This window comes from Clavelina lepadiformis, chromosome 9 (genome assembly GCF_947623445.1).
Source record: "Clavelina lepadiformis chromosome 9, kaClaLepa1.1, whole genome shotgun sequence".
NCBI classification, from domain to species: domain Eukaryota; kingdom Metazoa; phylum Chordata; class Ascidiacea; order Aplousobranchia; family Clavelinidae; genus Clavelina; species Clavelina lepadiformis.
The window spans coordinates 5,906,006-5,929,491 of NC_135248.1; the positions used below are offsets into that span (position 1 = coordinate 5,906,006).

The 23,486-nt window shown below is 34.3% G+C and overlaps 1 protein-coding gene across 2 annotated transcripts; it reads left to right on the plus strand.

Annotated features, from left to right (window-relative positions):
- Positions 1-2,458: 2,458 nt before the first annotated feature.
- Positions 2,459-17,880, plus strand: LOC143470284 (furin-like protease kpc-1). 2 transcript variants are annotated; one of them, XM_076968315.1, is made up of 18 exons: positions 2,459-2,747; positions 2,939-3,046; positions 3,300-3,410; positions 3,812-3,958; positions 4,413-4,578; positions 5,940-6,065; positions 6,482-6,644; positions 6,914-7,010; positions 7,476-7,798; positions 8,605-8,802; positions 9,517-9,663; positions 11,587-11,681; positions 11,857-12,014; positions 12,161-12,290; positions 12,485-12,572; positions 13,316-13,534; positions 15,081-15,190; positions 16,573-17,013. In XM_076968315.1, the coding sequence occupies exons 1-18, from the start codon at positions 2,547-2,549 to the stop codon at positions 16,752-16,754; spliced, it is 2,769 nt and encodes a 922-aa protein (XP_076824430.1). In that variant the 5' UTR covers positions 2,459-2,546; the 3' UTR covers positions 16,755-17,013. The 2 variants fall into 2 exon arrangements, with proteins under 2 accessions (XP_076824430.1, XP_076824431.1); XM_076968316.1 differs by lacking the exon at positions 16,573-17,013 and adding an exon at positions 17,577-17,880 and having other exon boundaries at positions 2,460-2,747.
- Positions 17,881-23,486: the final 5,606 nt, after the last annotated feature.

The window sequence follows — 23,486 nt, forward strand, 5'->3', positions numbered from 1 at the left end:
TGGCGGCTCTACGACAGTGCGAGAGGCTGGTTTTTCTTTGCTTTCCCATGCTCTTCCACCATACGTAGGCCTACACCGAGTATCAATTGGTCAGGAGCGTTTTGGTTATTATGGCATTATATAGAAGATTTAACAAATCAACTTCGTTTTGAAGTTTTTGAAAAAGTTTCACAAAAAGTTAAAACAAAGACATTTTTTTGATCTGAACGATATGGCGGCTCGTACATTATTTTAACAATCCTTGTGGTAACAATACAGCGTCATTGCCTTAATATTTTGCAATCGTGTACTATACACTACCGCATTTTTTGATGTGTATTACGAAACAGCTTTCTGAATTTTGACCGATGATCAATTCTTCTATATACAAGTATGTGTATATGTATATAGAGGCATTGGTACGATAACGCTACAATTGCAGTTCAAACATTTTTTTTTGAAGGTTACTTTTTTGATTTTCTTTTTCTTGGGCTTTTTCTCATTTAGAGTGACTGTAAAAGCTGTTGTAATTCGGAAGATTAATAGCTTTCCATTTGAGTGTTCGTTAACGCTAACCCTGTGCCCCTTTGTAAATTTCGAGCGCTCCCTCAAATTGAATTTAACCTACCAGCCTAACTGTGGTGGTACTAACACGATCCTTCTCGTTTTAGTGCCACTTTGTCATGTACCACAGTGAGGGCAAGTCCAAAAACAAGGTGGACTTAAATCAAGGAGTAGTTGTCAGTTAACATACTGGTGAAAGGATTTTTAATAAAATGTAGTGTTTAAGCAGTAATTCCCAAAATTGTATCGCAAATTTGGTCTCCTTTGACCACGAAAACAACGGCCATTATGATGATGTCACCATGTAAAAACGATACGTTTGATGACTGGAGTTTGTATTAGGTATGGTAGGTTAGCTATCTCGTTTTGGTGGATGGAATAGGTCTCAATAGGTAGGGGATAAGTAGCAGAAAACGTTTATTTCAGCATAGAAATATTACAGATGATAGTACATAAACTGGTAAAGAATTTTTGTTTTTAGTGATAATTAGTCTTTAGTCTACTTGTCTGTCACAGGATACATTTTATTCATACCTGATCCAAATACCTGAGTCATAAACATATTTTTTTTATTTTACTATATTAGGAACCGCCATTCTCAGCATAATTAAGTGATGGATTTGCGTTTTTGCTTCTTATTTTTGACAATAACTGTTTAAACACTACATGTTAAACATGTTAAAGTGATGGATTTGCGTTTTTGCCTCTTATTTATGACAATAACTGTTTAAACACTACATGTTACTCATTAATACAAATCCTTTCACCAGTGTATTGACTGACAACTACTGTTTGATTTAAAACCAACTTTTGTTTGGACTTGCCCCCTTACTTTAAACTACTCGTCATTGCCGAAGTGCGGCAGGTGCTTCTTTCAGTAATAAATTAATTATACTCGCTGCATTTTTGTTTGTTTAGTTTTCTGCTTTTGACATTTAAACGTATGCCGCAATGGATTTTGGCCCTCACACTCGTTTGGTTTACATTTGATAATTTATACGTTGTCACTAGGTTTGGATTTGCTTTTAAATATTCTGTCCTGTTACGGTGCGGACTGAAAAAAACAAACAACGCCGAGAGTTATAGGTATTTCTGCGTAGAAGTGTAAGCCTTGATATCGTGGAGTTGTTATATTATCATGCTATAATGGTACTTTCATTTTTCGTCCCCTCACAGACAATGACGAAAAATGAAAAATGTTATCACTTAAAACATACTGTAGACTTGTAGAGGTTAAAGGCAATTATTGAGCTGAAGGGCAGTACCAGTACAATACTATTTTAGACGGGGTACACATCATGTAGTTGAACCGCTACACAATCGAGGGTAAGATAAGAGGTTTTGAAAATCACCAACAGTGCTCGTGATCAAATTAAAAGGAAGTGCAAGGCAATGCACTTGTGAACTGCCAGAGTAGGTCAACCAACACGCATCTACCAAATGTAGTTGTGCCTGAAATCGGTGGTGCGTATCGGATACGGTAAGTCAAAGGTATAAAACCGAATGCACATTTCTTAACAACTGATAAACAACCACAGCCGTAGGCGGTAAGGGTTGTAGTGGCGCGGTTTTGGGAAGGAATGTAGATTTGCGGAAATAATGTCATGTATAAATATAAAGTTTGCATGGCACTGCATGTTGGCAATAAAAAAATATCCGGGAAATAATCGCTACCTGGCATTTTTACGTTGGCTTACTCCTATATCAGCAAAATCTGCCGGGCAAATTTGAATCAGCTTGTTTGAAGTTTGAATTGCAAACTATATTTTTGTGCTTGAAGTTTTGCCCCGGAGGCGTGTTGTTCATGAAATTAAACATATTCAAGATCTATTGCTTAATTAGCTCTTAAAAAGTTATTTTCTCAAATATATCATTGTTGTATAAATAGCCTTTGTTGGGCATTAACAGATTAATGAGGATATTTTGAAATAAATATTAAGTACGGTGCAGAATTCATTTTATGTATAGTTCATTAGTGGTAGGTCTATCGATTTATCGGTGAAATGCTGGGGAATGGCTTTTGTTGTATGTGGCTTTTCTTGGCATTATTTATTGCATGTGTGGATTTGGGAAATGCCAATAGATTGAAACATGTCAGCAAAGGTTTACAAATATATTTGAATGAATTTGCTGTTGAAATAAAGGGAGGAAATGATCATGCTTCTGCAATTGCTAAAAAACATGGTTTCATCAATACAGGACAGGTAAAGTAACATTAAGGTTAAGTACATAAAGTACACTTTTGTGTATCTACCATATTTAATTGATTTGATTTTAAAATAAAAAATATGTTACCTCAAGCAATTATTATAAATGTGCAAAATAATTTCCTTGCTTAAATTTTCAGTTTTTATTTCAAAACTGTAGTGTATGTTAAGTGTAGTATTTTTCTTAGGTTGGAACTTTAGAAGGATGGTATATCTTCATTGACAGGAGAATTAGAAAAAGATCACTGGAACACCATACTGGACTTCGACACAAAATTAGAAAGTTAAAACGTGATGTATGATACATAACAAATTTTTTCTATTTGGCCTAATAAAGGGAAAATGAGTTGAATGTTTAACTTAAGCAACTTTGATACTGTATTCACTATAGCAGTAATGTAAAGTATGTGCACAGTGCTATGATAGATATTTAATTACTTTAGTAGGGTTTATAAGTTTTTTAATGTGCTGTTATAATTTGTACTTACAGTATGTAACTTACAACTGGCCTTCTATAACTTCTTTTGTAATGCCAAAGCATTGTCACAGGTTCTTGCAATGGAACAGTTAAAAATCTTCCACAGAGTAAAGCGTGACCCTGTAATGTCTTTTGCAAGTAAATTTCCAAATGATCCTTCTTGGGATGAGATGTGGTACATGGTGAGTATCATCTGATGTGCTAATATTTGTTGTTAAAAAGACCAAAACTGGCGAACACTTGGCTATCAAACTGTTCTTTTGTAAAAATTGCGCACTGTAAATTTTATATAGTCAAACCCCATTAAATTCATCAAATTATACTTCAACCTTAACAAAGTGTAGTTGTAAGTACCGCCATAGGTGATAAAGTGAAATAGAAAAAATGAAAAGTTTTTTACACCCAAGTAGTCAATTTTTACACCCAAGGATTTATAACTCGTTGTAATTTTTATATTATAATTAAATTATGTTAGTATTATTTAATAATTTTGTTATTAGTTGTTCAGTGGTATTTTAGTAAGTTTCATTTTTTATTCATCTTTAAGTTTTACTATTAAATGTTGTAATAAATATAATTTTAGCACTGTGGAGAAGTCAATAGTTCTACATGTCCCTGCAGCATGAGAGTAACAGATGCATGGAGGGCAGGCTATCATGGAAAAAATGTGGTTGTGACAATTTTGGATGATGGTATCGAGAAAAATCATCCTGACTTGAGAGACAATTATGTAATATGGCTTGGTGTTTGGCAATATATACTAATATACTGTAATTATTATAGCTCATAAATGAAACTTAACATGCCGCAAAGTTTTGCTAATCGGTATAAAGCATTATTTTTTTTATTTATTGATCATTAAATGATGATAATCTAAATTATAAGTTAACCCAATTAAACTCTACCTGATATAGCGTTGACGCTCTACATTAGTTGTCTGGAACCTGTCCCCAGAGCATATCTAGCTTTTATAGGATTTTTTTTAATTTCTTCAATGAAAGTTCCAACAAGTAAAATGGCTAACAAAGTAAACAATGTACTTGTATATGGTTAGTAAGGTCTATTTGCTTAATCCACATTACATAGACCAATAGGGTCTACTTCATTAGGTTTAGGTGAGAATGTCAAAACAAATCATCTGTTTTGCAAATCTTGAACCATAGATTATGCTTATTGTTTATCAGGAGGAAAATGCTTCAATTGATATTAATGATGGAGATTCAGATCCAACACCAAGGTATGACCCATCAAATGAAAACAAACATGGAACCCGATGTGCTGGGGTAGTTGCTTCAGAGCTTGACAACCATATATGCAGTGTTGGTATTGCTTATCAAGCACGAATTGGAGGTAACGCACTTTGACGAATATTATTTAAACAAGAGAAACCAGTAAAGAGATGATTAAATGATTTGTAAATTTAACACACATTCCAATGGGACGCCCATGTTAATTTCATTAAAAAAATAAGGTTAACGCCAGAACAAAATAAAAAAAATATTGGAATAAGATCTACATCAAATTTAGTTATATGAAAAAGATGTGAGAACATACTGTTTTAGATAAAATTATTTAAACCATTTTGAACATTGTTCGCTGACCACATTACTCTGTTCTTAATATCAACACACCTCCGCTTCCAATGGTTATTATGGAAATCTTAGTAATATGAATAAGGATATCCTTTATTGCAGAATAAGTCTCATAGGAAGTATTTGGTGTTAAGATCATATTTTTTAGTAAATCTGGTTCAAATTTAAGAACTGGCATCTGAATAATTTGTTGTGCTTATATGAACAACTAACCATGCTTCAAGAAATCACATATTTCTTCACAGTTGTAAATATTATATCAACAACTGTGTGTGTATAGTCATATATAAATTCTGTTTCAATTGTATAACTCTAAATTTTTTGACTTTGCTGCTGATTCAGTGATTTTCAAAACCACTGTTGTTTTCTTTTTTTTGTTCTCAGTGCTAATAACAATTCTCAACACCCAATCCACCCATCACTGGTAGAAACCATGTTATTTATCACAAAAACACACTTCTTTCAGCACATAAACATTCACTAGACGCATCCTAAATCTACATTCTTTTATTTGAATTTATTCTTCATCTTTTGTATTGTGATGTCATGTGTTGTTGTTTAATTTGCATTCCTGTAGATATGAACGCTAGACCATGGAATTTCACACACTTAAAGAGTTGTTGTTTGCCGCATGCCTTTACCAAATTAGTTGAGCTGGTAATCAATAAATAGTTGGTGAAATAAAGCAGGGTCAGATTAGAGTGATATATACCAGTTCTTGGCATGATTTATAATGCGTGCAGCACTTGCCCATAATAGAATGCAACCAACCAAGCCCATTTTTACATCTTTTTCCTTGAAACTTGACTGAAATATGTCTGGTTAAAAATATTTCAAGCCATGCGGTTTTATTTTCAGAATTAGAACCGGTCTCAAAAAGCACTAAGGCTTAGGGCACAGTTGTTCATTCAGGTTACCAATCAGTTCACATGAAAACAGGAAATGTTACAGAATCACAAGGTTTATTTTCTAAGAAACGTTTTAAATTCAATTATTTTTTCAAATAACCATCTTTCCTTGTAAATGCAAAATATTATCATCTTAAGTAACAAATTTATGAAATTATTTCATTTCACAATTTGGTTTTATTTACATTTTGGTGAAAATTTATTTTTGCAGGTGTGCGGATGTTGGATGGTGATGTGACAGATAAAGTTGAATCGGCTTCACTTAACTTTGCCCACAATTTTATTGATATTTATAGTGCGTCATGGGGTCCAGATGATGATGGGACAACTGTGGAAGGTATCAGTGTTTTAATGTTGTTATTAATTTAGTATATCTGGCAATTACAGACATATTTGTTTAATGAGAATGTTGATTAAGAAGTGTTTTGTTTTATGTCCGGTTTAAATACAACTAGCAAGCCACTAAAATCTAAGCTTATTACAAACAAATATTTTAGGTTCAAATATGTTATCTGCAATGCTCTGTAAAATCGGAACATTTGGTCAAAGTGAAATGTGGCTGAAGTAGTAAAGAGAGAAATATGCATGATTTTAATGTATTTAAAACATCTTAACAAAAGGAAAACTCAACCATTTAACACCTCAGCTATACTCATTTAAATGCTTTTTTTCTCTAAAGGATATTTTGTTACATATAGATTCATTGGTATAACCAATATATGTTTTAGATAGATTTTGACATGTTTTTTGAAGGTCCTGGTGCTTTGGCCAAAGCTGCCTTTAAGAATGGAGCTATCAATGGCCGGCATGGCAAAGGTTCAATATTTGTATGGGCTTCTGGTAATGGGGGTCACAACAAAGACAGCTGTGCTTGTGATGGTTATATCAATAGCATATATACCATTGGCATTAGTAGGTAAAAATTGTGATGTTAATTGTAGCGTTCATGTGTAGCATTCATGTCTACTGTGTAGTAACAACTTTCCCAAGTCATGAACTATCACATAACAGCTTTTTATTTTGTTTGGTTTTGAGGTGTCATATAATTATAATCAGCTTAAGTCAAGACTGACACTGATTCTTAGAATCCAATGCATGTTGGCGCATTTGGTGGTTTTTTAATCTAACAAGAAGGTGGTGTAAAGTGATTGTACAAGTGTAGTTTTTGTTGTTTTCATTTTATAGTGTATCACAGTACGGTTATCGACCTTGGTATTTAGAAGCATGTGCCTCCACCTTAGCAAGTACTTATAGTAGTGGTGAACTGAATGAAGGAAAAGTGGTGAGTTATCATTACAAAGAAATAAAGCAAGATTCAGAACTGCATCATAATTACTGTCATTGATTTGATGTTTTAATTTGTGTTTATGTCATCAGACTAGTAAACATGTGCCACAGTTTATTACACATCATATGACACATATTTTCTTGAGGCAGGTTTATTTTATTTTTTTTATTGGAAGTGACAACAGTGTTAGTCTGTAAAAACCACTCATTTAATTCAGATTAAATCAAAAATAATGTGGCAATTTGTAATGGGTACTTGCATGTTGTATGCCTAAAGTGACCGTAATGGTGTAGGAAATGTTTTTGAAGTTTTTATAACTTGCTTAAATAAATTTTCATTTGGATCACTTTATTTTTTCATAAATTTTAGTTCATTTTAGTTATGTTCATATGTTTACTTAAATCTTCACTAAAGTGCCTTTTTTGTGGTTAAAGTGCTCTGATATCTTTTCTCACTTAGATCACAACTGACCTGCACAGCTCATGCACCCACCTTCATACAGGCACGTCCGCCTCTGCACCAATGGCATCTGGCATCATTGCTCTAATGTTGCAAGCGAACATGAATTTGACTTGGCGTGATGTACAGCATATAATTGTGAGAACAGCAAAGCCAACTGGGCTTAAAGCCACCGATTGGGTTGTTAATGGGGCAGGATATAATGTATCCCATGTTTTTGGATTCGGTTTATTAGACGCAGCTGCCATGACACATGTTGCTACATTGTGGAAGCAAGTGCCTGAACAGAAAGAATGTATTACAAACCCACAAAGATCAAACAGGTTTGCATACTATATACTTGGGATACATGCATAAATTTGGGGTTAGGGCTGCACTTTACAAAGTACGAAATCCATAAAATTCAAATCAAAATAAGTGTACAAGTTTTTGTTTTTTTACAAATTATAAATTATAGGGAGCAATTTTCTGTAAACCACAATTTTGATTGTTACAATCATTCAGTATACATGGTTGTTTGCAGTGCATGCATATGTGTTGTACATGGAAATTTATATAACATGGCCATTGTGAAACTAAACTGAGCTATCAAAAATCTGCTAATTGAAGAAAACAGAGAAGTAGCTTTCTGAAATAATTTTTTATACCTAGCATCGCTTGGAAATTTTGCTGAGGCTTATTTACAGCACCCAGTAATCTGTACATAATCTTTTGATGTTTAATGTGCTTTGATAACTTAAACAAGTTTTAACAATATAAACACTTTGTTTCACTCACTGATTAAAAATGTTATCGTTGTAGCTTTTTTGCTGCATATTGAGCAAGTTTTTTGTGCACTGATTCACAATTTGCAGATATTTTTAAGTAGTTAGGAATGCTTTTTAGTAAGATCAATATTGTGAAGTATAACAGCAGCAACTAGTATTAGTCAAATATGTCTATGGGTTGATTTTACAAAATGAAAGTGTCCTTGATTGGATTATTGACCAGTGGCCATGACCATTTGCTATCATTGAATAATTTTGTTGCAACTGCCCCCTTTCTCTAATCTACTTTGTCTGATTCCGTTTCGAATAACTGCAAAGCAACATATAAAATCCTTGTTTTTAAAGACTTTTTGTATTTACAGGCCCATTATTCCAAGTACTGATGATTCTAGGCACCTTGTGGTAAACATGGATGCCAGGGCTTGTCATGGAAGTGAATTTGAGGTTGCTTATTTGGAGCATGTAATCTTACGAATATCACTTACTCATCCTCACCGTGGAGACTTAAACATACTTCTAACATCTCCTTCTGGAACAGTTTCCAACATTTTAGACAGACGGTTAGTCGGTTTATATATTGAAATGATTTTTTTGTAATGGCTGACACTGTACTTTAATGCAATTTTCGCAGACTTGTCAGTTGTCAATAACTGAACCTGTAATTGATGTCATTGCTCAGTGGAGATGACGAAACAGTAGAATTTTCCCTTTACACTTATTAAATCAGCCATTGTAAAATCTTCCATTTCTTGCCAAAATATGTTGAATTTTTAATGTCGAGGAAGATGTAAATTTGAGTGCAAGCTTCCTTGGTTATGTTTGCCGTTTATTTTTCACTCCATGTATAAAAGTTAATATTTTTGTATCACTGTCTAAATTTATCCTCACCCTACCTCATGTAAGCTAATCAAACTATATATATCGAAATTAGAATGCTTTGAAATTTATACCTACTCACTATTTTTGAAATATGCTTAACATTTATGATATATAATTAATCAAAGTTTCAAAAATGTTGCTTTATCATCAAAATTTACCTGGCCTTTGTATTTCTTCATCTGTATTAATGCCTATTAGTTGTTAAAATTTTAAGCACTTCTTTAATGTTTCCCTTTTTTTACAAATAACTCTTAATCATATCTTAGTTCAAATAATTCTTTGTGTCTTCTAATCAGATTTTCAAGGTTTGTTGTTAAAAGCAATATATTATTTACATGATTGGGATCTCAATTCCTTAATTTGTAAAGATGTTAAGTTGGTTATCTTTTTGACAGAGTTCTTGATCGATCCAAGCTGGGGTTTACAGAGTGGGATTTCATGACCACTCATCATTGGGGTGAAAATCCTATGGGTGTTTGGCATTTGGAAATTCGCGATTATCCTAGACATGCCAGGTGCGGAGACCAACATTTTTGTGAAAGGTAAAAGATTTATCTGTTTTCATTGGTACATTTATTATATTTCTTGAAATTTTGGAGCTTCCCTTTATACAATGAATGGCTTCTGAACTGGAAAAATAAAATCTGAAAAACCCTTGTCAAAATGGGATAGTTTCTATGAATCCTTTAAGTTTTTTAAGCCAACAGTTGTATGATATACTCAATTTAAAACATCTATATAATGTGTGTGTAGAGTATTTTTAAGGATTAATTTCTGGGAATCTCCACTATATCTGCAGTTGTATTACTCATATGAATTTGGTTAAACTTCATGAAAAGGCATGTTTATGTATGACATTTTTAAACTGTTCAGACTAGTTTGGCATACATATATATATATATGTTATATATGTATTTTTAGGAAGCATGGCCATCATTTTGCTCAGGCAGTTTTATAAAGCTTTTGTTTAACATTTGTTTATTTTGTTGTATCCCCTTAGTTAGGTATGGGTGTTTTGTTTGTGATAAGTTCATGTGTATATTATGTTTTTCTATTTTGCATATTTTACATATTGACGGTCTATATATTCATATAAACATATTAAGATGCAGCATTTAAGATCAAAATTAATTTTAGTGTGTAAAAGATTTTGAGAGTCTTTCAATAATGAGTTGTACTGTTTTTTTTTTGCTTACAACTTCTTGAAATGTTCTTAAAGATAAGTTTTTGCCTGTTTCATGGAATTGTTTCTCAACATATTTTTCTTTCATCTTTTTCTTCTGTGTGTTCTATCCTTCTTGAGACTCGTTGTGTGTCTTTTTTAAGTTTTGCTTGAATGTATTTATTACGTTTTGTTTGATTATGTCTCAATTTTTTTTTTTTATTCTTGGTTATGTTTTTGCTGCAAGGTAATTCAAACATCGCAAGTTATGTCCACATTTAAAACTCTTGTGATGTGAAATATATATATAATTTAGTAAAAAAACTCATTCCAGGCTAATGAAATAGTTCAAGTTAAACCTCTGGCACACAGCCGCAAGTGACTCTGTTTGACTTCTGAGGAAAGAAAAAAAATTAATGGCATTGGTAGCGACATACCTTGCTTGAATGGTAATGTTACAACAAGGAATCTTGAGCTCTTAAAATACTTTGCACTCAACTCTCATCCTTTTCCTGATTGTGAGTATAATTGTTGTGGCTTTCGTGCTGCTTTTTCAGAATTTATATCTCTTCTGTTCGTCTACATTGTAAGTTACCTGTGTTTTTACCAAGTTGAGGAAAGTTGTAAATATAATCTGTATTTACACTGCATGTAAATGTTGTCAAATGCATAAGAACTAGAACTGATGCTTTGTAAAATATTTTTAGGTTTTAGAATTCATTTATTGTGCAACATTGTGAATGTCATTTATGTTTAATGTATTTTTTAGGACCTTTAGAGGGAGAGATATTTATTTACCGTACTAAAATGCAGTAGAAAATACACTATGATACAATGCTAACAAATGCAAAGTTTATGAAATCCAATGTGGTAAAAGAAATCAATTTTTAAGCCACTTAATGGATACGTTGTGGCTTGTTCTGCCATTACTTCTCATATTTGATAGAATTGGCCATAAAATATTAATCGTCTAAATCTCGAAATTAATTTGCTTACTAATTTGTATACCAGCAGCTGTCATTATTTGATTGGCATGAAATGATAGCAAAAATTTTTTATGATTGTAAATAGTATTTTCTTTACTGCAAGAACTTGTATTCTATTTTCTTAATACATAACTAAAAATGTAGTTTTATCAGCTAACCTCTCATTTTACCCGTACCAAAACTTCACCATCGGCCTAATTTAACCTTCTTTGCAATGTAAATTTTGATTGAAACATAGGTCATATTTAGATTTAACGTGATAAGTGTTGTTGTTGTTTGCTGACTTCTAATGATATTGTCTCATATGTCTTCCTCAGTAATGCTCGGCGTGGGACCTTGGAAAAATGGCAGTTGATATTTTATGGTTCATCCACCCACCCTCAGCCCAATTTTCATTTTGAAAACTGTGATGGTAAATAAGGATCTTCTTAATGAAAACTATTTATATTTGTGTTGTTGCGTAGTTCATGTCATGCTATTGTATCAGTATCTCGACTAGTCTTTAGATGTAGCTAAATTTAACAATCATTAAATTGAAGTTAATTATGATGAAGTTAGACAGCGATTGATGTATAAAACTTCTACAGCCTTCCCCCAGGAGCACTGTCATCCAGAATGTGACGGGTGTTGTGGAGCAAGCTCATTTGAATGCCGATCTTGTCGTCATGTAGTCACTCTTCAGGGACAATGTGTTGGGTCATGCTCAGATTCTCAGTTTGTTGACGAACCCACCGGTGTATGCAAAGTGAGTCTTATCATAATTATTTGCTAATAAATTTAGGGTAATTTGTATGTTTTGATTCATTAAATTTTTGATAATTGAAGAGCTCGCGATGCGATTACGATCACGCTATATTTATGGCTATATGAGTTAATCTTGTGATGTAATAGCCATGTTGGTCAACTTGTGGGACATGCGATGATGCCGGGCCTAACAACTGTACTTCATGTAAGCGTGGATATACACTAGCGAATGGAGAATGTGTGAAGTTGTGCAGTCAAGGATTTTATCTAGAAGAGAGTAAGTATGTGTTAGCATTAAAGCTTATTTTTTGTGTTATTGTGGCAGTACATTTCACTATTTCCATTAAAGCTTAATTAAGATTACTTCCGCAAATTGCATAAATCAGTTATCATGTAAATTTGTATAAATATAGCATTTTATGAACATGCTGTGTAATATATAGATAATATTTTTGTTGGATATTGGCTTAGGTACTCAAACATGTCGAATATGTGATCAAGTTTGCAAGACCTGCTATGAACGCAGTACTCACTGCACATCATGCAGAGATGCATATATGTGAGTATTTCCTTGCTATTTCATTTCTTAGGTGGTTCAATTTACCCCCATAATTACAAAAGTAAGTTTACCACACCAAATAGAAATACAATACTTGAATACACATACGTTATTATTTTTGAAGATAATATCAGTGAAGAAGCTGTAACCTACAACAATGAAAAACGTTAACTGAGTTGTAATATCTATTCAATATTATTTTTGGCTTAATCCAGGGGTGACGAACCTATTTGCTGTCGTGGGTCACTTTGTCAGTTACTGCTGAGTGAGCGGGCCGCGCAACTTTTTAGTAACCTGTACAATTGTGCATAATAATTAGCATTCAAGCGCAACCGCTTCATTCGGCAGGTTTAGAGCTGCTCCCGCGGCCGCAAAAAACATCAGTTGTCTGCGCCAATCTATTGAAGACATACTGCTGCAATTCAATCGTTGTATCAGTTTTTGATATCGCATTGCACAAAGAATTGAAATAGGTCAAAGAAAGTTCAAGACTGCTTGTCTTGCCGGAATGATTCGCGATGCAGCGATTGTCAAACCGATTTGCGGGTCGCATGTTCGTCACCTCTGGCTTAATCAGTCACATGATTCTTAAGAAAATGCTGCACTTCTATGTGTCATCTACTGTATATAACTTATAATTCAGTAAATTTACGAATTGGTAATACTTACAGGCGGTTATGAAACACTGCTAAAAATATGCTCTGGCATATATGTCAGCCCCTAACATGCAAGTATTATCACAGATTTACTGGAAACACCTGTAGGCCATCATGTCCATATGGAACATACTTCAAGTCTGTAGCAGTTGGTTGCCGCAGCTGTAATATATCATGTGTTGGATGCTCTCACTATTCAACAAGATGTATATCATGTGCAGATGGTTATGTGATGCATAGGCAGAGATGTACAACTGATTGTTCAAGAAGATACTATCCTGATTTTCGGAAACAAATATGCAGAGAGTAAGTAACCTGTAAACTTTTCTATGATTCAAATAAATGATTGAATTGTATTAATAAACTCAACTCCAAACAACTCAAGCTTTAATAAAGAATTTCAAAGAAATCCTACTTCTAAAAATTTTGTGAAACTCAAGTGAAATTAGCAACTAAAAATGCAGAATTATGCAATGCTTTAAATAGGTATATTTTTAATGAACAACAATTTGCTTTCAACCCGTTAAACGTTTTCTTTGCGTATTTGTTATCATTGAATGCATGGACTATATCATTACATGTTATCTCAAACAATTACTAGGAAAGCTCAAACTCTGTTGTTTGGTTGTATATTTGCTGAAATGCAACAAACTTTTTTATACAAAGTGCAACAAGTATCATCAGGTAGGGATTACTTTACAAAAGATTTACAAAACCCTGCTTGGGCCAGTTTTGAATTTATCTTAGTCTTGGCTGCTAAAAATCATCAGCGACATAGGGTATACAGTTGTTAATTACTAGAATTGGTCCGTTTTTTGTGGTAGTATACAGTACAATGTATTTATTATGTAGTTATATAATACAATGTAATTATTAGTATAATATGATAATTGATGATATTTGCTAACTTCAGAAAACATTCATTTCTTGAAAGATACGCAAGTTCAATTTGTTGTAAGACAGATGACATACTGACTTAGGCAACCGCATTTGTTTTCGTCTGGCCTATTTTTTTCACTGGGTACCAGCTGCTGAAAAGTTTAGATTGATTACCAAGCTTCATATTTCGTCATAGTGCTCTGTTTTCAAAACCGCTTCACTACTTGCCACCCAAGTAGTTCATTATTTTGCACACTTTTCTGTGGGTAGTAAGATTAAGGTAAGGTCAGAAGTTAAGCCTCTACTTGATCTTTGCCTCATAGTTGTTGATCTTGAAACACCAGAAAAAAAGCTTGAATGAGTGAGTCATCAACTTCCTGTTTTTCTTTCTATTTTTACTTTGACCAAGAACTTATTTGTAATGTGTATGGGTTTATTCATAAGACAAGGATTTGTGATCCTGAAATTATTCATGCATGTTGTTGCAACTATTAGTTGGCACATAACTGTCTGAATTATTTACTTACCCAGTCCAAGGAGTTTTATGATTGGATATTTGTGTTCAAAAAACAGATTTGAAATGCTAAAGTTAAACAAAAGTCGTACTTTGCACCTCTTACAGAGGTGTTATGCAAGTTTCAGTCTCAATTTTCACCACATATTTGGGCGTAAATTAAAAAATTTCCTCATTGTATGGAAGATGAAAAAATGTATGCTTGGTAAATCAGTAGAATAGAATTAGAAAGTTCTTTATATTTACTGTCTATGGTTTAATTTTTATTTATAGATTGTTTCTGTTCAATGTTGTATATTTTTCTCTAAGTTTTGTACAATTTTCGCTTACAAAATTTGATCAGATTGCTAGGGTTGAGCTCGAAGCTTCATCAAGGAACATGAAATCTTTGCTACATCCAGCAAACTATTGTCATAGATGTACATTTCATTGTTATTATTACTGCAAACTTTATTCCAGATGCCATTCTACTTGTAAAGCATGCACTGGTCCTTTTCCAAATCAATGTACAAGATGTTCAGCAAGTCGTGTTTTACACAATGGACAGTGCCAAACTATATGTCAGGACGGTAAAGACACGTTTTTTACTAAAATATTTAATACTTTTCTGTAAACTATAGTTTCTCAATTATTTACAGCGTGCATAGGGTATCAGTTTGGTGAGAATTTTAACAGCACCGGTGCTTAATAGAGCGTTTGAAAGTAAGCTGGATATCAAAACGCAAATAGGGTAATTATTATTTGAGGAAGGTTTACATGCAAACATTTTTAAGTTAAATCGATAACCGTAACCTAGATGATTTTGCAATGTTATGTTTTGAAGCCCGTAAGGACATTTATTTCATTCTGTCATTTGTTTTTTTTGTATCAAAAACTCAACACCAGCCTAATTGAGAGTTAGTAATGCAGTAATTGTTTTGCTAAAGCTCGTTGAAAATTTAAAATTAAATTATTGTGATATATTGTACCTGTGTTAGAAGAAGCTAGCATAAGATATGTTGCTTTTTCAAAGTCTAAACTTGCCAAATTTTTGCTCATTTTAAAATGATGGCTACCAAAGTCATTAGGAATAATTCTCTTTTTCTAAATCCCCAACTAAACTTCTTATTCATTGAAACGGAATTAAATTAGTTGTAGTACATGTCATATAAAATACCTTAAGAAGTTTAAAATGAAAGTGTAACTGTAAAAACTACATGGCGAAAAGGTACTCTCTTGTTGTCACCAACATGTTAGTTTTCTATTTTTTTTTGGCAAACCTTCTACCTCAAATATGTGCCTTCTTTTATCCAACAAAATTAAGTGTCCTGCATAATAGGTCTTTATATTTTAGTGTTGTAGTTCACTTATCGCATTTTTGAACCTCACCCAATTCACTCGTGATGCTTTCTGCGCCAAACCGCTTTAAAAAGAACTACCTTTTTCCAAACGGCTCTTTGTTTATATTTTTCCTTTGAGACGTTTTCAGGGTTTTGTTTGTTGTTTAATTAGTTGATCTACAACTTCTCTTTTAGCGTTAGTTTGCTGAAATTGCGCCCCAATCATACAAAGAACATAACTATGACAAAATCATTAAACAGTTGATAAGACACAAAGAAGTACGAATAGTATTAGAACCTGTACCACCTGATCGCAGTACCATAAATGCTATGAGGTATGAGGAGCGTACAGAATCAGTCGTGAGAATTTAACACAAACAAGCGCTTGGCAAAATTCAACCTTCAATATGATACATTAATGCACTAATTCTTTGTATTTATTCATGAAATATTGTGCTGTGCTGCTTAAGATGATGCTTAGCTTAGCAACCGATAATAATAATAATAAACACAAGTAAAATTAAATTTTAATTTTGTTATGTGTATGAGTAACCGATGTTTTTTTGGTGTTTTGCATGGCTCTGCTAATCTGCATGCGGTATTGCTTACAACGGTTGGTGATGATCCAATAGCATACCAAGGACACTTCCTTAAAAATCCCTGTAGTTTGGTGCTGAGATACCACTGGTGTCAAATGGCGATATTCTCCACGATGTGTTGTCAGACGTGCTCCCAGTTCGGACCAAATAGCGTTGTTAACGATGATGACTATTACTATGGTGCTGAATACAACGAAGCTGATAATGCAATTTAACACTTTTTGCTCCCAAGAGTAAATATGATTATGCACATTGCACATACACACTTATTCTATCACGCAGTATTACAATAATACTTTTGTTTTTAGCATGGATGTTACAAGTCTGCATATTGCCTGTATAGCAGTAAATGTGCCTCACACGTAGTTGCATGTGGCTATTCAGTTACCTCTGCTTTTGCAGTGCTGTTTGAATAAGCTACAAACCTCTTACAACCTCAAATAAAGCATGTAAATAAAATTTATGTAATATCTACACGCTTATCGAGTTTTGTCTTCAACTTTGTGCGTGAACTCCGTCAGGAAAAAGCATGCTTTTTATTTCATCTGTACTGAAAACAGCACTCGACTGACACTAGTAGGTTTCAATTTTGTTTTTCTTGCGTTTGTAGCAACAGCAATAATTGCGGAATGTCTATAAGCGAATATACATTTGGTAACCGTCATCTCAAAGCTATGAAGGGGATACAATTTCCACAACTCGGTGGGCTTGTGTAGAATGAGGTCGCAGCAGTATAAGCCCAAGATCCAGCAAACCTTCATCGTTAAGATATAATACAGAGTTCGACCTGCAGGTTTAGTCTAACGCATGACCAAAGTAATCTGAACCTTTCATTTGAGAAATGGTCAGTGGTTTTGAGAGATAGTATTTGACGCAATTTAGATCAAAAACCGTTTGTGCGGTTTTCGAAAAAAACTTCTCTGACGAACATTTTTCGTGTAGGCGTATACTAGTTTTTCAATTTTTAAAATCGTATTGGTCAACCATTACAATTCATCTATAACGTGCTAAACATTATCATATACCATTCATTACAGTTGGCTTCGGTTGCAATCAAATTTTAACAAGAGGGTTGTGCTCGATAGGACGATGGAATTGGCAGTGTTGTGGAACCTGCAGAAGAAGCTTTTTTTGATAAACTGCGCCCAATCTATCCTACCAGCAAAGAACATTCGGCCACTGCTATGCTGAATTCGCGACAAAAATTGGTCATAACCAATTTACCGTAGACGTATTCCACTGCTGGTATTCTTCACAATGCGTTTTCGTCAATTGCCCCAAGAGTTGACTATTTTGTGTGGCAGATTGTCGTTAATAAATTCTACTTTCCCTTCCACCAGGCATAGTAGTGCGCCTTAATTCCAGTGGTATTTTGTGTCGGTTTAGAGCAGGGGCAAGCAACTTCTTCGGTCGGCGGGCCTGATATGAGAAAATGAAGTACTTGGCGGGCCGGATTCCTGAATAGATTGGAACGCAGCTTTGTCTTATTAATGTTCATGGTCGAAAATGTTTGCTCATAAATGTATGTAGACCCGAACAGAACAAGTAGATTTATGGCCATCTTTCTCAGGTTGGCAAACTTGAACTTATTCAGTGACGCAATACAGGGATTGCGGCAGAATGTGGCCGCAGGCCACATTATCATGTAAGACCGGAAACTGTCTGCGGGCCGCTCAAAATCCCGTCGCGGGCCGTATGTTGCCCACCCCTGGTTTAGAGGCATGGGCGTTGTTAGATCCCAACCTTGAAGTCATCTATAGCAACTCCTTGCGTTAGTACTTTCACAAAACCATAATAGACTAGTTTTACACTAAATTTATTTAAGATTGTAATGTAAGTCATTGCTCTACTATCAACAGAGTGTATCCTGGTAAAACGGTACGGGTATGTCTCCACTCCTCCCTTTTTTGTTGGATGTGATGTAATGTAATTTCTTTATATAGCTAAGCCGCAAAATGGCTTATTGCATACATTCTGGAACTGCTTTGCTTTGAACGAATAGAAAACTATATGACACCAAAAAATTAAAACTAATGGATTTTTGGCAATAAACCGCCGAAGTTTAGATATACAATACGCTCGACTGAACAATTTGGCCAGCAGCAAATAACTAATGACAGCCAACTATTAACTGTACTGATACCACCTTATTCAAATACAACAACTACGAATGCCTAAAGGGCGCTCACCTAGATCATTTAATTGGAAGTCCCTTGTCCTTAAAACTACGTCGCTGGGTTTCAGAGTCGACAGATGGAAGGCAAATATATGGGTTTGTTTCTTTAAGTAGTAAACTTACCAAAAACGCGAATACTCAAAAAATCTCGCATGAGGTTTTCTGATATTTTGCTTGTCTAGGGCTACCTACCTCATATTACAACAACATTTACAACAACTAATGATAAGCATTTAGAATTGCAGTTAGGGCATGGCCCATTGGTCCTCCGTTATGTACACGCTAGTGGTTGCCACTGAAATAACATTTTGAAATAGAGAATACACAATACGTCACATGTATCGTATCGTATTTTCGTCCTTGACTGATCAGAGCAAAAAATGAAATTACTATGCTAACCGTTACAGTGTAGCGACTGTTGGTTGCTTCTTGGTTTGCCGCTGGTAGGCGCTCTTAAACAACACCGCATTTTATATAAAATTGTGTCATTTAATCACCGCATGTTCGTTCGCTATTCAGTCTGCTTATTCAACGACTGTACAGTCATGTTAGTAAACTAGTGAACCCAAAAGACCTTTTTATTTATTCTATGTATGAGCGAGGTCAACAACAGCAACCTCTGGAGTTAGGAGTCAGTCAACGACCCAACTATATAACATCGCCATAACAGTACAAAAAATGAGGTTGCTACTATTTCACCAGATAATAGTGAATATCCCGGAAAAAGCAAAATCTTGTGTAACTGTATTTGAAAATTATTTCGTCTGTGCCTCTGCAATTCCTTATTCTTTATTTTGGTGTCTCTTGCATTTGCCACATGAGCAAATCGGGTTTTGCTTGGACATGTAGCCTACATAGCCTAAGCCTAACATTTCTATAATAGTTGTAATTAAAGTTTGTTTCTAAATCAGACTGCGTTATACGATTCAAGGTTTTCAACTATTTTGAGCGGCATGAAAACTCAATGACTGAATTTATTGCTAAATTTGTTCACTATAGTTTAAACAAGTGGACTGCTGGCTGTTTATCCTAATGATAGAGGGGCAGGCCGACATCGAAGAGGTTGTCGGTTAGACGCTCACTAAGAACTTGTGTCCTGGCAAAACACTTAAAGACATGTTTGAAGATGGGCAAGAAGTTTGGCTTCATTCGGCTTCCTGCATACTTAATCCAAATCTTCACCACCTGACGTAAGTTCCTGTATAAGCAGGCTTAAGTCTGCACTTGATAAAAATAGGGCTGCTCATACAACATACATGTTGATGCATTCATTTTTTAATTTTTTTAAAAAACACGTTTATAAGAAGCTGCAGTGGCTTGAGGCTTCTTCTCGAAACGCAAAGAAACTTTACAGCAGAGATGCAAGAAGTCACGGAATCAAGCGAAATTGAAGAAACTTTTATCGTTTATTACTGCATGCCGTATTGACAGAAAGCGGTCAATTCGGCTTTTTTCAATGAAAATTGCGCTGAGAAGCTGCAGTAAGAAGCTCCAACCAGTCCGACCTTATAGTTTGTAAAAATGTTTTTTTGTATTAGCCTACTACATAAACACTTAATTCTGCTACTGTAGCCTATTGCTTTTTATCAAAACTTCAACGGTCAGCAAACTTTTCGACACGCTCAAAGTAACACAACTGTTTTTTGAACTCCGCTGTTTGAAAGGCTACAAAATGCGCAAACATCAACACCAAATGTAGGCACATAAAGTAACTGCACAAAAAGAACAGGAAATGGCACGTATTTTAGATTACTGTATGTATGTCTATATGGTTTAAATTAAATATTATTGTTCTTTGCCAAGACAGTAGACTATACTGTATGTTAATTCTTTGAAAGGAACTCTTTCACGGTAAATAGGTTAATAATTCGAATGGGTACATGTACCTCTTTTTGAGGTCCCCTGAACTGTAATTAAGTGGCAAAAAAGTTCCAACCCAAACTTTAAAAAAAAAAAAAAAGGGTATACATACAATATAATTATAGGCTCATTGTGTATTACGTTATGTCTCAGTGGATGGAGAGTTTCACAGGAAACATGAATTCCACACTACACTTTTATCATACTCTGCTGGGGTTAACTCGCAATGTTTAAAATCGATAAATTTTAAAATCCAGCAGTCAGCTGGGCATTTATTATCGTTGCTCACTCAACCATGCAGCGGCCTCTTTATCTTTGTGATCGCAGGTGATGTGCTTGTGAGGTTACTGTAGGTTATTGTGTAAACAACTTCAAGTCGAGATATTGCCTGCTAGATGGCATAGCTCGGGTAATGCCATATCGAGTCAATAAACTAGGCTGCATCTGAAATCTGGGCAAAAACGACGTAAATAAAACATATGCAAGCTTGTCAGGCGACAGTTCTGTCAGTGACTAATGGAGTACGCAGTTGCGCACACCGACTTGCAAAACAAGTTTTTCTCAACGTCTCGTCGCCCATCAGCGCATTTTTGCTAGTTGTGCTAGGCCTATATATGACAGCATTGTTGTTGTGTTATACCTGTACAGTAGTAATCTTATACTGGGTCTCTTTTACTTTTGCACTCTAACCATCTGACTTTACGAGGATTGAGTAATACTGAGGAAATCTTGCGTCATAACTTTTGTTTTATTGCCGCAGAGCCTTTTCTCATTCAAGCCTTCAAGTCGGAGTGCGAAAGTGTAAGAGACTCGAGACCCCACAAATTTATATGACACTGCAGTGCAGCCACTTTTAATTCTATAATTCCGTAATAAGGTTTTTGTCTGCCTAAATACATAAGTAGGTTACCACTGTCTGACTGAAGCAGTTTAGCAATCTAGACCAAAGAGTTCTAGGCCTGGTATACAAGTGCACACCCACAGGATGATTTTGTATTCTAATCCCAGCTACTCAAATTGTGACGTCATTTAGTCATGCACTTATATACTAGACCCGACCAAAGATTAGGCTAATTTATGGAATAAGAAATCTGAGGAATTCCTCACTGGTTTATGAGAGGTGAAGGATATTAGCAGAACTTAATGTGGGCTGTGTAGGCAAGTGGTTTAAGCACTGGAATTGTAATAAATGCGACTCAGATTCCATGTTCAATATCCAGTGGCGCCATGCGCCCATGCCGTTGTATTGCTCTTTAGCAAGGCATTAACTACACTTGCTTCTGTTCAGTGGATCTGGTGAACAGTTTAAAAATCGAGCAATATATTAAAAAAATCAAACAACCAAAATAAAAAATGTGTGACAATCGGAACTTACACAAAAGCTAGCTCCGTTACCGGATCTTGGGTGATGAGGAGGTTGATGAGGAATCATCACCAGGTTTAAATCTTGCAAAGCCTTCGCTCAATCTGAAGATAAACATTGTAATATCATACCACCCACTTCTTTACTTGTAGTCCAGATTGAAAGGTTTGTTGTTTTTGGGTGAGAAATCCCCCGTGCAACAAGATGAAACAATAGCCATTATAACCACAATTCATGTCAATGTTCACGATATTGTGTTGAAAACTAACATGTTTTGGACTTTGAATAGAAATTGTTATGTGCTTGTCATTGTTGCAACAAATTGGTATAAAGCCATTTCAAAGAGATACTGGAAAGAAGGCAGTTATATATCAAAAATCTCAAAAAACTTGAAGCTTTTAAATTGTGTTCCATTTAACACAATAAAGCGATTCGTATAATTATTTTAACTTTCCTTCAATTATACAAAAGGAAAAAAGAAAACTTAAATAACCATTTTTCTCATTAAAATAAGAAACCTACTACAGATTTCAACATGTCTTGTATAACACATTTTGAGTATAACTAAGTGTCAAAAAAACCATAAAAGAAACTTTCCAAACCAGGAGAAAAAAATCTACCAAAATAAAATTTAACATTTCAAATCATGGGAAGTTTTATATGATTTGTTTCTTAAATTTCTTTTTGGTTGTTTTGGATTTTAGTAATTATATTTTACTTTATTCCATCTTAGTAAATTGTGTTTCTCATTATTCCATTTGTTAAAATTTTGTGTTGTTTATTTCTAGTTTTGTTTTTATAGTTATTTTTTTTGGTTGACTCTGTTTGGAAATATTGCATCCTAATTGTTGTCTTAGTTATTGAATTAAATACATTTGATGTATCCCATTCTTACCATTGACCATTGCTAGACTACAGTAGAATTCGCTTTGTATGACTACCCACTTTATATAACCATTTTGGTACAGTCCCGAATTTTGCCATATAAAATTATCTGTGTATTATGGCCAGTCTTCCAATATTATGACCACTTTTTCAGGCTTTTTTATTAATTTTTCATTTCAATTATGTAACTTGACAGTGGCAATTGTGCCACGTGTATCATCAATTCATCTACTGACATTCATTTTGATGTTGCTATGTAATGTTAATGTAATAAATTATGAAATCGATTTTTTTGTCATTTTGTGCCTAACTGCATAGATCCTGGTGTGGTTAAACGGTGCAGTAGCAGTTTCAATTATTCTGACCATTAGTATATTATGACTAAAATGATCTAGTCCCAAGGTGGTCATAATAGGCGAAGCGTATTGAGCGTAATGTAATAAGTGTTGTATATTGTAGCAAATAATGTATTTAATTTTACAGAAAAATTAAAAGCTTTTAGTAGAGCCAAAGTAAGTAAGAATTTTAGTTACGTGACTAAAAAGCAAAAATATTACATGACTTTAGTGCGTGTTATCGGGAGCTACAAAAGTCACTTTATGTGTAAGTTCATCGAATCTCTCACTTTCGTTTATGGTTAAGTGATATTACTCTGGCATTTCA

What these genes read in the sequence shown, in the direction of transcription:
- LOC143470284 (XM_076968315.1), top strand. Translation starts at nt 2,547, where the DNA reads ATGCTGGGGAATGGCTTTTGTTGTATGTGGCTTTTCTTGGCATTATTT. An exon ending in TATACCATTGGCATTAGTAG is followed by an intron (nt 6,645 to 6,913) that starts GTAAAAATTGTG and finishes TTCATTTTATAG; the next exon opens with TGTATCACAGTACGGTTATC. An exon ending in CCAAACTATATGTCAGGACG is followed by an intron (nt 15,191 to 16,572) that starts GTAAAGACACGT and finishes ATGATCCAATAG; the next exon opens with CATACCAAGGACACTTCCTT.